A 15,210-nucleotide genomic window follows, 5' to 3' on the forward strand; every position below is an offset into this window, starting at 1 on the left:
ACACACATCCTAATGGTTAACGAGTTAAGCCTCAATCACCCCCCCGCCAGGTACATATCCATCTGTGAAATGAGGAGGATAAACTGAGGCAGGAAGAGGGGTCAGATGAGTTGCCCAAGGTCATTCTGTTGAGCTGGGAATAGAACCCAGTAGTCCTGACTGCCAAACACTTTGCTCTGTTCCACTTCAGTGCCTTCCCCCGCCCTGTGCTCCTTTGTAAAAGCTCTGCATAATTTATAACGTACCCTACTTTATGGAAGCATGCACACTCATTTCTTACACTAATTTTGTCCTTCTGTCTTTTACAGTTGGGAGCCGAAGGATCTAAGCTGGCAGGACCCTCTCCACAGAATGTGCTCTTCATCAAAGAGCGGGCCGAAGCAAGCGAAGATGAGAATCCCGGCGGGACCTTCAAAAGCACTAACATTGCAGTAGCCCGGCGCCTGTGGGTGGCAGTGACCCCCCCCAGTCCCCTCCCCTCCATCTCCGACCGTGATGGTGTATTGACCGAGAAGAGCCCTGCTTTTTTTTATTTTTCCTTCCCCTCCCTCCCCCCTCGAGTTTCGGTGGCTTTGGGATTTGTATGGCAGCGGCGTAACCGTGGAGAGGCCGGGGTATCACAAACTTATGGATTTTGATAAGAGAGGAGGGAAAGGGGAGACAGAGGAAGGCAAAAGAATGTCCAAGGCAGGTGGAGGAAGGAGCAGCCATGGGAGCCGGAGCGCAGGGACTAACTCTGGAGTCTTAATGGTGGGCCCCAACTTCCGTGTCGGGAAGAAGATTGGATGTGGCAATTTCGGGGAGCTCCGTCTAGGTGAGATGGGCCTATTTTATTGACATCCTTGCTGTGACTGCGCACTGTGGTGCTGCTGGGAAATCTATCCAGCTCTTCCCACGTCCCTTTCCCCCCTGGGAACGCTCAGGGGCGATCCATATAGGTGTCTTTCTCCTTTATGAGAGTAACAGGAGGGAACCATGCCCCATCCTCCTGCCATAGATCTTTACAGGGAGTTGTGTCAAGCTGCATTAAGGCTGCAGGCCCAGAAAATTGGCTCTTTTATGCAAATAAGGCAATGCCCTTACTTGCATTTCACAAATATGTATTGCCTCATTTGCATACAATCTCTCTCCCAGAAATACCCCCTTTCTCCCTGGTGCCTTCTCTGCAGTGTCCTTGCACTGGACTCCCTGAACACAGGAGCCCCGCCTGGAAGGTGTGAGTTTAAATGTTTCCAAGCCCATCCTAAAGCAGGAGGGCTGATGGTCAGAGCGGGGTTTCTGATCACCCTCTTTGACATCACTAGGGAAGATCTGATAATGAAATTGATCCTTTTAGTCCCAGCGTTTTCAGTCTTTGTGGCAATGTCAGTTTGAATGGGTTTCACAAGGTATCTACAAAGAGGCATTTGTATTAGGGAAGTTCTGTGGCCTGTGTTATACAGGAGGTCAGACTGGATGATCACCGTGGTCCCATCTGGCTTTGGAATCTGTGACTCTATATCATGTGCTCCACTAAACTCCAGCAAATGTCTGTTCCTCATGGGTTGCAGCGTATGGCTTCTCCTTTCTTCTCCGCCTGGGAAGAACAGTGCGGACAGGAGTCTCTTGACCACCAGGCGGCTTCCTATAAGTAAGGGCAGACCCTCGAAGGGAGGAGATCAGAGGGAGAATGGAGTTGGGGGCAGGCTGTGTTAGAGAGCATCTGCTAACAACAGCACCTGGGAAAAGGGTGGGAATGAATATTTGCTGTTGGACAGAACATACAGCTGCAGTAGCCAAAAGTGTTTAGCTCTCAGTAGAGATGGTTGGAAAACAGTATTTTCTGAGAGAGATTTTGAAAAATATTTTTTTTAAATATCCTTGGGCGCTTTCCTTTTTTTATTTTTATTTTTTTGCCAAAAAAATCAGGAAACTTTGAACAAAGCAAAATTTTTTGACAGTGGGGAGGACTGGGAGAGGGCCATTTGCTTGTCAAAAAAACAAAAAAAGCTCACCGACAGGTTTTTGCCAAGCTGTAACTCTTGGCTTGGCGTTCTCTGCACTGGTGTCCTGCGGTTGTGAAAAGCCCTTTGCAGTCTTCTGTTGCTCTACAGTGCCTCTAGGAATGTGAATTGGACTTCAGCATGTTGAACTAGTATTTGCCAGGCAAAGATTTTGGCCCAGGCGGAGAATATTTGGAAAATTAACTGCGTTAGAGGGAGAATTGATGTAGCTCATTCCCAAGAGATAGCTGGCAGTTTCAGGGACTCCAGTGGTGCCTGTTGACCCAACCTGTATCTCTTCAGACTGAACCTAAAGCTAGATGTGGGCTTCGCATCACACCATCTGCCTGGGAGAAGAACCAGCAAGCGGGATGGTGTCTGAAGTTGTGCAGTCTGTGAGGCAGTATGGCTGGAGGGAGGGACAGAGCATGCCCACCTCCCTGCGTTCAACACGCTGACTCTGGCTGCGTTGAGTTAATGCTAGCTCTGCCTAGCACAACAGACTTGGTGGTGCCTGGCAAACCAGCCTGCTCCCAAACTCCCTGATGTGATCGCAGCTTAATTGCAAAGCTTGGGAAAAGGCTGTGTTTAAAACCAAGCCAAGTGGTTCCTGCCTTCGGGGAAGTGGGAAGTCTGTCTCCCTGAATCTTGGGGAGCAGCTCAGATCCCTCCTCCCAAAATCAGACTAGCCGTGGCAGACTACACGCAGCACCTTACAGTGTCATGAGGGAACAGGGAGGGTCACAGCCAAACCCTGCAAGGCATTCCCTCACCTGCTGCTCCCAGTGCAGGGAGTGAGACAGTCCCAGTGTAGGGAGCTACCCCAGCCCTGCAGCTGCTGCATTGAATGCAATCCGGGGCTGAGATGAAGTGAGAAATCTGACTGCTGAAGATCCCCAGCTGTGGAGAAATCCTGCCAACTCCCCCTCCTGCTGGCCTGATATTCTCCACCTGGAACATCACTTGGCTGGTACAAATTCCTGCAGTAACATGTACTGCCCTGCCAGGTTGTGATTTCTGGACTTGCTGGTATGTCAGCCTTCAGCCAGTATATGTGTGATAAATGGGAAGCCTCCCACTCCAACCCACAAACCACCTCAGCCTGCTGGGAGTGAGAAGAACTGACTCTTTTGGATTTCCCCTCTACCCACCTCCCAGCCAAATGATTGCTGCGAGGCCTGGGGTTGATTTGTATGGGACTGGCTCTGCAGCTGTTCCCCTCCTGCAGTCTGTTGCAATTGAGGAGGGGTCTCCACTCTGCTTTCTCTCAACCCTCTGGCTGCTCCAGTGTGAGTGTCTTTGCTATTGTGCCCCTTCCCCAGCCTCTTTCTTTAGGATCACATCCCCAATAAATAGCTTCAATTCCTGCATCTGCTGCCCATCAGAGACTTCTCAAGCTGCAGCAGAAAGAAATTGACCAGATTTGTCAGTTTCACAGCTGCTTACAAGGCTCTGAATAGCAGCAGTATAAATGGGTAAAGCCATGGTCTGCATTCACTTTGCTACATATTAGCAAGGTCTGAGCAGCAGTAGAGGCCCAAGAGCAGGCTGCTTGCAGAATCAGGAAGGCGGCACTGCATTGGTTCCTATGTGCATGGTTATGCTTGAAACCATGAGGGCTAGAAAAGGAACTTTTCTTCTTCCACTGGAATTTGGGATTCTGCAGAGGTTAATGGTGCTTGTTGGGATGGATTTCTACTTGCCATTGACGTTCAAGTCCCTGCATGCAATTATTCTAGAAGGCCCACACATCCAGTAATACACTGATGCTTGTCTGTTAAATGGCATGATGAAACGGGCCATTGGGCTGGATGGGGAGTGTCCCAGTACAGAGATGTAGGCCAGAGCAATTTGATCTGCTTGCTCCTAAAATCCAATTTACTTCCTTCTCACATATGCCGTTAACTTATTTCAAGGCTCAAGAACGCTTTCAGGAGCCAAATGAAAGTAGTCACTCATCAAAAATGCAAGCCTTGATCCATGTGCATGCCAGAGCATGTGCAAAGGAACCAAAGTGACACCAAATGACTGGAGAAAACACTGCCTGCTCAGAGAGAAATCAAATAATGCCATCTTCTTTGGGGAGGGTGTGGGGGACAAGGTGGGAGAAGCCAGCAGATAATGGCAGAGATCTTTGATTCAGCCATGGTGGAGGACCTAGGACAGAGACTAATGTAGTCAGTGTCAAATGTAACTGAGAATATCTAGTGCTCTTTGTTTGTGCACACACTAATCCCCGCAGCAGTCCTTGGTAGCAGAGTTGCCAAGATTTGTCCTGGGGGAAATGAAGCACCCAAAGCAGAACTGGTTGCAAAATCCAAAATTAGTTTTGGATTTTAAAAAACAGACTTTTGGACATGTTTCCAGTTTGAAGGGAAACTTGCTTCTTTTGAAAACATTATAGAAACTTTTCATGACCAAAATTAAATTGTCTTGTGTGTTCTGAGAACAGTTTCAGTTTTGGGGGAGGAAAAAAACACAGAAAAATGGTCCATTTCAGAAAGGAAAATTTTCCACGCACAACTTCTTTTTTGTAACATTGACCAGCTTTACCACCTGACTTTTAAAAGCTGGTGCTACGTGTTATTTGGGGAGGGGAGGCGCCTTAGATCTTGATTGCCCCATTTGGGGGAGATGCTGAAAATCAGAAGCCACTTCTGAAAATGTTGGCTTAAGGCAGTGTTTCCCAAAGTTGGGACACCGCTTGTGTAGGGAAAGCCCCTGGCGGGCCGGGCCGGTTTGTTTACCTGCCGCGTCCCCAGGTTCGGCTGATCGCAGCTCCCACTGGCCACGGTTCGCTGCTCCAGGCCAATGGGAGCCGCTGGAAGCGGCGCGGGCCGAGGGACGTACTGGCCGCCGCTTCCAGCTGCTCCCATTGGCCTGGAGCAGCGAACCGCGGCCACTGGGAGCCGTGATCGGCCGAACCTGCGGACGCGACAGGTAAACAAACCGGCCTGGCCCGCCAGGGGCTTTCCCTGCACAAGCGGCGGAACAAGTTTGGGAAACACTGGCTTAAGGGATATGCTGAAAGCCAGAAGGGGAATGAAAGCCAGACAGCAGGAGTTTCTGGTTCCCAATGTCTCTTATTGTCTAGGGCAGGGGTTTTCAACCTTTTTTCATCTGCGGACCCCTAAAACATTTTGAATGGGGGTGTGAACCCCTTTGGAAATCTTAAACCTAGTCTGTGGACCCAGAGGTTGAAAACCACTGGTCTAGGTATGTTACAGAAACACTTCAAGGCCCCAGTTGAGATCAGGTCCCTTTTGTGTTGTACAGACACATAGGGAGAGAGGCAGTTCCTGTCCCAAAGAACTTACAGGCTATACAGACAGAACTTCTTCACTGGCTTATCACCGTGTACACACTGAAACCAAGACAGCAGGAAAACGAACAGTCCTTCCGCAGAGCCGGGTTTGTAAGACTGACCAAGAAGCCGCCGGGTGCTGCAGTGCCACCAATGTGCTTCCAGTCGCCTTTCTTGGCCCGACCACAGTGATGTTGCCCTGCTGGCCTCGTTTTGGAGGGAAACCGGGGCTTGGGTGGAGAGGAACTACCTCAAACTGTGTGTGAGCGAGGCTGGTAGAAAAGCAGAGGTCATTTGAGGAACTGACAGGAGCCACAACTTCCTCGTCTCCAGAGGAAGTCCGCACTCTTACTGTCCAGGGGTTCAACAATCTCTGGGGCTTGTTGTTCCCAGGTATCCAGCACTGGTATCCTTTGGCTGCCTAGGAGGTTGTGCCCTTTCCTCTTGGATGCAGATCCAGCCATGGTGACTCGCCTGCTCATCCAGGCCAGCCAGCAGCAGTGGCCTTCCCCCTCCACACCCCCACCCCCACCACCACCCTGGCTCCTCCCCCATCCCACCAGTTTAATTGCTTTGCTGGAAACTTGAGGCCACCTCCTGCCCTTAGGCATGTTTCAGACTGCAGCAGCTGCAGCTGGAGAGTATGGTGGGAGCTGCAAGAACACCCTATGTCCCCCACTACTTACCCCCTTCCAGCTAGTTACCAAGGGCCAGCACTACACTCCGCCTAATGCCTTGACCAGGCCGCTTCCACAGCCGAGACCAACGCTGCTGCCTTCTGAAATCTGAAGCAGGAGGAAGCTGTTTAGAGCAGGGGTGGCCAATGGGCCACGTGCCACCTCTTCCAAAGCGGCCCTGGCACCGGGCTCCGGCCCAGCAGCTTACTCTGCAGAGAGGTTGTGAAGTGTGCAGCCATCTGCTTTCTCTGGCTGCCACAAGTTAAGGATGAGAGCCGGGAGACTGGCTTGTTACCAGGGTGGCTTGTGCCCAAAGGGAGTAGAGGAAAAGCACTGCCGTGCATGACAGAGTGCTAGCCAAGGAGCAGCAGCTAGGAAGATAGGCAGCTGTGAGCACTGGTTTGCAATGGCTGTGTAGGATACTGTGCATCAAGGCCTGATTCTCTTCCCCCTTGGAATCTAGGGGAGTATCTCACATGAGACTGAATGGAGGCCTGAGTCCCTGGAGTGAGGCTTCTGCCTTCACAGGAGGATGGTTACCCTGCTCTCTATTAGTGTAGAAATGTTAAAAACTACATGCAGTACTTTAATCTAGTGCTGCTTTGCAAGGATCTCCAGACCCCCACTGTCCGTGCATGGCTGCAACATCCTGTCCGGGAAATGGGCATGAGGACCAATCGATTAGCAATCATGTAAATCCCGGGATATCAGGCTGGGAAGGTCAGCAATGAGTCCTCTTCATGTAGGGCCGTTGACCTTGGGTGGGGCCTCAAAGTGCTCTCATGTTCCCGGTATTGTGTGTCTATTTCCTAGCTGAGCCTTTATTCAGCTGGGTGTCTCTCCATCAGTGGTTCTGGGTAACCACTTGCACAGGACTTCACTTGTCCGTGCATTTCCTGCAGTGGCCTTGCAGTGGAAGTGTGAATAATTTTAAAACCCTTTTTTTGTCGTCTGAGCGAGAGACTTGTCTGCCGCTCTCTGGGTCTGTTGTGGAACCATCCATGATAGAGGGATTGGCACTTTACTGAGGGTGTTGTAGCTGTCTTAACAAAAAGTTAGCCTGGAAAGTCCAAAGTTAAGAGTAAACTATTTTTTAAGTGGCTTTGCAGAGTTAAGGTCGCCCAAAGAAGCTTAACTCTGCCCTGTGTCCTCCCAGCCTTTGCACTCCTCCTGTCTTGTGTATATGATAATGACCTCTTGCTAGAGGCTCTAAGGGCTTGATCTAGCACAGCTTGGGCTCAGGGTGCTGCCCATTGATGAGCCCTGTGCCCTTGGTCTATGCTGCTGCATTTGGAATCCAGCCTTTAAGAGGGTCCGAGCCCCAGACGCGGTGGCTGTCTGTCTGGGCTCAGTCTCGTGGGGTGATCTTGCTTGGAAAGCCCAGATGCCTGTAGGGTATTGTCCGTCGGGTGTCTAGTGAAGAGACCTAAGAGGAAGAGGGAGGGGATGTGTGCCCACCTCAGACTGACTTATAGGCTTGTCTCCTTTTAGGGTGTCCTGTACTGTTCTTTGGGGGAGTGGGCATGCTGCCTGAGCCCAGAATGCCGCCTGCTTCTCAACTGGTTGATAAAAGAAATACTGGGGGGAGGGGAGAGAATAAATAAGTTGATCCCAGCTGGGACTGAAACTCCCCAAGCACCTGCTCAAAGTACTTTGCAACTGCATTTTCCCTTTGCGGCTGCCCATCAACCTTGTGCTGGCCCCCAGAACACTGGCGGGGGTTTTTTGAGCCAGTTGAAAAGTGGGAATTATATTTTGTGGTAAATCTTGGAAACGTGTTTTTTTTCCCCAAAATTTTCTGTGAACGTTTAATTCTCCCCTCCCCCGCGCCCCTCGCTGAGTGGCAGGATGGGAGAAGGGAAGGGGCAATTTTTGCTTTAAAAAATTTCAAATTAAACAAACAATCCCCACAGCGATGTTTTGGTCAGTTGTAGCAGCCTTAAACTGACAACGAGGACACTTCGAGACATGAGCCAGAATTTTCTTGGTCCCAACCAGACCATGGTTCATGCCTCGATCTGCATCTCCTGTAAAACTCTGACATCTCTGAAGCAGGACAGAGCGCTACAGTGAAACGCCTGCCCTGGCTAGATCAAGCCCTTTTCCCCAAAATGTCCCTGCCCTGCCAGTTCCACCAGAGTGGTGTGGCGGTGACAGCCATACCCATTCGGAGCATGCTTGCATAGCACAGGTAAGACCCCAGCAGCTGTCCAGTGCCTTGTCCACACTTCATGTTAGTGCCTTTGCTACCAGCAATGGAACTGAACTAGTGATAGCAACAGAGGCAAGGCCAGTGCAGACTCACCCCAGGCCCTAGGACTCTGCGGGGTGGGAGGGTCCCAGAGCTTCAGCCTGACCCCGGAAATCTACACATCAATGAAACCGCCTCACAGCGTGAGCCTGAGTCAGCTGGCATGGGCCAGCCGTGGGTGTCTAGTTGCTGTGTAGACATACCCTATGTGCATCCGTTTCAGAAAGGTAGAAAAGTGGTTGTGATAGCTACAACTTTCCAGTTCGCTTCAAAATGTACCTGGCTGTCATTTTGAAGGCTGCCTTGGTATCCTGTTAACCTCATAGAGCCTTCAGTGTCCCTGGGAATTGGGCTCTTAGCTCCATCTATAGTTTACGTATGCTTTTTCAAAAGCACTTCATTTTTTTTAAAGAGACACTGGGAAAAAAATCCTTATGTTGCTTACAAACCAGTCCCTTTCCCTTGATTACACTGTAGCGCATTAACCCATTTCACTGATCAATGCCAGTTATGGCCTGTTTACTTTGTGCGTTTCTCTTGGTTGAAGCATAGGAATGGCCATGCAGTATCTTGACTTGCACCTGGCATTAGCCATCGTTGGTTCAGAGGGAATGAACAGATATGGGCAGTTATCGAGTGATCCAGTCCCCGCATCTGGCAGTCAGCTTTAGGGACACCCAGAGCATGGGGCTAATAGCCATTAATGGACCAATCCTTCAAGAACTTATCTAATTCTTTTTTTGAACCCAGTTATATTTTTGCCCTTCACAACATTCTCTGTCAACCAGCTCCACAGGTTGACTGTGTGTTGAGTGAAGTGCTTCCTTTTGTTTGTTTTAAACCTGCTGCCTATTAATTTAATTGGATGACCTCTGGTTCTTGTGTTATGTGAAGGGGGTAAATAACCCTTCCTTATTTACTTTCTCCACACCATTCATGATTTTCTAGACCTCTGTCGTAGCCACTTAGTTGTCTCTTTTCCAAGCTGAACAGTGCCAGTCTTTAATCTCTGCTCAGATGGAAGCTGTTCCATACCCCTAATCATTTGTGTTGCCCTTCTCTGTACTTTTTACAATTCTAATGTTTCTTTTTTGAGATGGGGTGACCAGAACTGCATGCAGTATTAATGGTGAGGGTGTGCTGTGGATTTAGAGTGGTATTATGATATTTTCTGTCTATTATCTATTCCTTTCCTAATGGTTCCTAACATTCTGTTAGCTTTTTTTTGACTGCTGCTGCTCATTGAGTGAATGTTTTCAGAACTGTTCACAGTGACTCTAAGATCTTTCTTGAGTGGTAACAGTTAATTTAGACCCCATCCGTTTGTATGGACAGTTGGGTTTGTTTGCCAATATGCATTATTTTGCATTTATCAACATTGAATTTCATCTGCCATTTCGTTTCCCAATCACCCAGTTTTGTGAGATCCCTTTGCAACTCTTTGTAGTCTGCTTTGGACTTAACTGTCTTGAAAGGCAATGAAAACCAGTTTCCCATTCAGGTTCTTGGTGCTGATTGGGTTTCAGACACTGCAGGGGAGGGAGTTGTTTTAAAGAGAGCTGTTTTCATTGGGATCTGTATTCATTTTTTTAATTATGGAAACCATTTTCTGTTGCTCTGGAGGAGCCGTTTGGATTATTTACATTTGGCGCCAGTTTTAAGTTGTCCTCTTCAAATTCATTGCATATGTCTGTGCCTGCCTTTACACACAGCTGTGCTGGTTTCTTTCATGCAACCAGTGGAGTGAGGAAAGAGGAAGTGTAATTTTTTAGTATACCTAGAGGCACCGCCTGAGATCGGGGCTGTCTTGCTCTGTACTGTCTGTATGCATAATGAGAGACAGTCGCTGCCCCAAAGAGCTGATGATCTAAACAGACAAGGGGTGGGATGGGAAACTGGCACAGAGGGGATGTGCCTCCTGCTACGGTCCCTCAGGGGGTCTGTGGCAGAGCCGGGAATCGTGCCCTTGTCCCCAGTCCACTGACTTAGCCTCAAGACCCCCATTTATCTCCTTGTGCTTGGAGCATGTGTGATTAAAAGGTCAGAGGAAGGCTGGTGTGACATGCAGAAGCAGGTGTCAAAATGGCACTGTCCAAGCTCATTTTGGAAGGGAGAGGGGCAGGTGGGAAAATTATTTAAGGGTTCAGAGAAATGCACACCCTAGCTTTTACCAGTGATATTGTGACAAACGGGGAGGGTTTAAATGCTCTTGTGCCTAGTTATGCCTCTGTGGTGTATTCCTACCCCAGTGTAACCTTCCTCCGGCTGTAGACGTTTCCTCCAAGCGTCTTGCTTCTGTGCAGAACAAGCAACACCTTGCATCAGCCAGTGCCACAAACCAAAATATTTTTTGTTTTTCAGTAGCTCTCATCTCGACATTTTTTTTCTAAAAACCACATTCACTCATGCAGATTCTCTGGCGCTTCCTGACATGTCACTAGCAGACGTGTGGTTCCCCCCATGGTTGCCTATGGACTGTTATAATATTAAAAATCTCTCTTTGTGAAACATGCAGAGGAGGGCAGGGAAAATAGAAAACCACCAGAACCATTTTCCAAGGTGATCCTAACTCCCTTCTAGCAGACAGCTCAAGGAGGGGTTCCCACATTGTGGATGGCAGTCCCTGGGGAAAGAGAACCCAGGAGGCCTAGCCCTCCCACTCTTCTTTTTCTCATATTTTTGTTTCTTTAGACTGCAAGCTCCATAGGGCAGCGCTCTGTCTTTAAGCACCTAGTGCGCTCTGGGGGGGCTAGATCAACAGTTAATAATGATCAAACCCTTCCCCGGGCTCCCACCCCTCTCTAGCTGTTTTGTTGGAGGCACGGAACTAGTCCTGATTGGCTGGGTTACAGTACAATTTACCTGCCCTTTTCGGACCCGCCTGCGGTTTTATAGATTCATAGATTCTAGGACTGGAAGGGACCTCGAGAGGTCATCGAGTTCAGTCCCCTCCCCTCATGGCAGGACCAAATACTGTCTAGACCATCCCTGATAGACATTTTTCTAACCTACTCTTAAATATCTCCAGAGATGGAGACTCCACAACCTCCCTAGGCAATTTATTCCAGTGTTTAACCACCCTGACAGTTAGGAACTTTTTCCTAATGTCCAACCTACACCTCCCTTGCTGCAGTTTAAGCCCATTGCTTCTTGTTCTATCCTTAGAGGCTAAGGTGAACAAGTTTTCTCCCTCCTCCTTATGACACCCTTTTAGATACCTGAAAACTGCTATCATGTCCCCTCTTAGTCTTCTCTTTTCCAAACTAAACAAACCCAATTCTTTCAGCCTTCCTTCATAGGTCATGTTCTTAAGACCCTTAATCATTCTTGTTGCTCTTCTCTGGACCCTCTCCAATTTCTCCACATCTTTCTTACGTGATTCAGTCCCAGGACCAGAAGTGTAAGCAAGGTGCTGTGTAACTCTGTGCACCAGCATAGCACCTGGCTGAGGGTGATGCTGAGTATTGGTGTATTATAACACCTTATCGAGGGGGCTGATACAGACTGGGTAATTGACAAACTCAGCCAGCAGGGGGCAGTGATGATACATCTGCCATTTGCATCTCTATCCATCCACACTAACTTGTTCTCATTTGGAACAATTACATTCCCTCCAACTCCCCTACCCCACCAGCAGGGCATTTGCTTGCATGTGCTGGATGCTGTGCTGCATCAGTTATATTGCTGTCACTTTTCCTGAGTTCTGGTCCTGTCATCCCCGTTGGGTTTCCTTCAAGACATTTCATACACTCTCCTCCCTCTGCAGTCTTGTGTAAGCAGGGGGCAAATCCCCTTGCATTGCCCGCCTCAGGTCTCCCCCTCCCCAGTAGGACAAAATTGCATCGTTTTGACCAGGGGTCTCAAACTCAATTTACCTTAGGGCCGGTCCTCAAATCCTCCCAGCGTGCTAATAATGTCACTGAAGATGGTGTTCAGAAAAGAAAACGTTTATATTGTATTTTTATTTCGATTTTCTTAGAAAGTATAAAGTTGAATGACAGCTTTATTAAATTCTTCGCCTGCCAGAGAGTTTTTAGTGTTTGCCAGACACCTGGCAACGCTTCAGTTCTGTCAGTTTGTTGATGTTTGGCCTCAGTGACTGAGCAGTTGAAACCTTCAGGATTGCAGCAAGGTGTGCATCAGAGAGTTGTGTTCGGTATTTTGACTTGTTTATATTCATTGTGGAAAAAAATGATGCTGCCTCCATGGCTGATTCTGCCTGGCAACTAGTGATGCTGCCTCCATAGCTGACTCTGCCCAGCGACTAGTGATGATATCTCTGTCCCTCTCCCCCAGCCAATGGGAGCTGCGGGGGGAAGTGCCTGCAGCAGACATTGCCGGCAGCATGTCTGCATGCATCTCTCCTCCGTGGGCCGCAGTGGGGAGGTTCTTGGGCCGCAGATGGCCCGCGGGCCGGGACTTAGAGACTCCTGGTTTTGACCATCAGCTGGTTGTAGTGACTTGAGGCAGCTAGGGCAGCAGCATCTGAACTGCAAGATGTGACCTGAAGTCAGTATATGCAGGTTGAGGATAGTGATCCCCATCACATGAGCTGTTGTCTCCAAGTGCTCGTGGGGTCGCTGGAGGGTTGAGTGCCCCACAGGCTAAGAGCTGGGCTGGGATGAGCTGCAAGAGACTTTTCCTGGCATTTGTTCACGCCTGGAAAGTCTGAGTGGAGTTTGTATTTGAACATCGTTTGTCACATATTGGGGCCTCTCCCTTCAGCTGACATTTAAAGCTGCAGCAGCCTGTGGCTTGGGCAGTAGTGGGATGGAAGATTGCCTGGGGAAAACCAGGCAGAGGCAGTGGTGGTGTTCGGGCTGAGCCAGTACTGCCCAAGTGCCCCAGTTCAGCAGAGAAGAGGTTAGCACAGGGGTCCGGTTCACCATGAGCCTTTGCGGAAGAGGGAGGATGTTAGGCCCAGATCGTCAGAGGTGTTTTGGCACCTAACTCTCATTGATTTCTAGGTCTTTGAAGGTCTCGGCTGTAGTCCCTATCATCCAGCAAAAGTCCAGTGTTGGTGATTTTGGTCCATGTCTCCGTTCTCCTTGCAGTGTCAAGTGGATCCTTCACTTCCTGTCCTCAATTATCACATACTGTAGCTGTTAAAAAGCTGCTGCGTTCCATACTAGGGATGGCTGCATTTCAGGGGTGGGTGGAGTGATCCAGCATGCTGGAGACAGTAGTTTGCATTGGTTCTAAGCAGGTTAAAAGGGCCTTTGTTCACTACAGGTAACACCTGGGACTGGGAGAACTAAAACGGAACGAGGTGAGAGGCCAAGGCCTGTTGTGTGAGAGCCTGGTGTAGGGGGCCGGATTCACTGATCCCTGGGATGGTCTGGTTTCTATGGGCCTGTCACGCAACAACGGGTGAGAGAAAAGCTCCTTTGAATGGGACTGTAACCCCTTCCTTACCCCCCCCCCCATAAATGGCAGGGAGCCTTGAGGACCAGGGCAGTTCCTGCCACTACCACTTAACTCACCCATCAGTGGCAAGGCGATGCCCCCACTTTACGTGTCCAGCAGTTGTGGCTGTCCTGACAGAACAAGAAGCAATGGTCTCAAGTTCAGTGGGGGAGGTCTAGGTTGGATATTAGGAAACACTATTTCACTAGGAGGGTGGTGAAGCACTAGAATGGGTTACCTAGGGAGGTGGTGGAATCTCCTTCCTTGGAGGTTTTTAAGGCCCGGCTTGATAAAGCCCTGGCTGGGATGATTTAGTTGGGGATTAGGTCCTGCTTTGAGCAGGGGGTTGGACTAGATGACCTCCTGAGGTCTCTTCCAACCCGAATATTCTATGAATGATGCCATGGAGGACTCAAGGAGAACTCTGTTACATTACAGAACCTTTTGTAGCTGCTGCAAGCCTCCGCATTGGCTCAGCCAGCGTTGATCCCAGGATGGGGTGGGATGCCAGCCCCCGCCTTGCCCCTGATAGCACTTAAGGTTTCCCACAGTCCAACCCAGGGCAGTGGTACGGGAACAATTTGTATAGTGGGGGTGCTGAGAGCCGTTCAACCAAACTGTAAACCCTATATATTATGGAAGCCACTTCAATCCAGGGGGTGTGGCCGCACCTCTAGTTCCAGCACCTGACCCAAGGAGTAGGGGGAGAGAAGCTTCTGCCACTGGCTCCCTGTTTACTTTCTATACTCCCTGCCCCCCCCCCATTCACCCCCCCACACACACACACCTCTTGTGGCGTTTGCAAAATGCTGAGGTTATGCTGAATGAAAGAGAATCTCCCTGGATGTGTAAATCCTCCCTGTGTTCCTTTGTTTACTGGACTGTTTCCATGTACTGTGTATCGGAGACAGCAGCCGCTGTAAAGGAGCTTAGAGCTGGGGGGTGAGGGGGGAGAGTTTGAACAGATCAGGCATTTCAGGATTGCACAAAGGCCCCTCCCATCCAGCCCATGTTCACTGGGCCAGAGGCTCTCACCTTATGCAGCACCACTGAGTTTTTCCTAAGAGTTGTGGGGCAAGTGCCAGCTCATGAGAGAATTCACACACACCGAGGAGCTGATGCTGATACCCATAATCCTTTGCCTTGCTTTAGTACCTTCCATCCATGCATTGATCATTACAGAGTGCTCTCTCTCTCTCTCCTCGGAGCACTGCTCAAGCATTTGGCCCCTTGACTTGTTTTTTCCCAGCTGTAAAATGGGCACAGAGGCTGTGTTGGTGAAAGTTAGAACTCATGAGTCCTGGCTCCCATTCTGTAGCTGGTCCACACCTCTTCCTGTACTGTCTCATGTCATCTGTCTAGAATAGATACTGGTCCTTATCTGGCCCTCACCATAATATCTGAGCAGCTCCGCATCAATCTCCACATTCCTGTAAGGAGAGGGGAAGTATTATTCTCACTTGACAGATGGACAGCTGAGGCATTAGCATTGCTGGCGTGACCTGCCCAAGATCGTGCAGGGAGCCAAGATCTGTGGCTGAGCTGGGAATTGAATCCAGGTCTCCTGAGCCCAGCGCGCTCTCCATTAAA

At 49.4% G+C, this 15,210-nt stretch overlaps 1 protein-coding gene across 2 annotated transcripts in view; it reads left to right on the plus strand.

Moving 5' to 3' along the window:
• Nucleotides 1-530: 530 nt before the first annotated feature.
• The window catches only part of CSNK1G2 (casein kinase 1 gamma 2), a 44,323-nt gene continuing 29,643 nt past the window's right edge, over nucleotides 531-15,210 (plus strand). For both annotated transcript variants that reach the window (XM_065421922.1, XM_065421921.1), the window contains exon 1: nucleotides 531-814. In XM_065421922.1, coding sequence (XP_065277994.1) covers nucleotides 628-814 — 187 coding nt within the window. In that variant the 5' untranslated portion in view covers nucleotides 531-627. The remainder of the gene's footprint in view (nucleotides 815-15,210) is intronic.

The sequence above is a fragment of the Emys orbicularis genome, chromosome 24 (genome assembly GCF_028017835.1).
Source record: "Emys orbicularis isolate rEmyOrb1 chromosome 24, rEmyOrb1.hap1, whole genome shotgun sequence".
Classification (NCBI taxonomy): Eukaryota; Metazoa; Chordata; order Testudines; family Emydidae; genus Emys; species Emys orbicularis.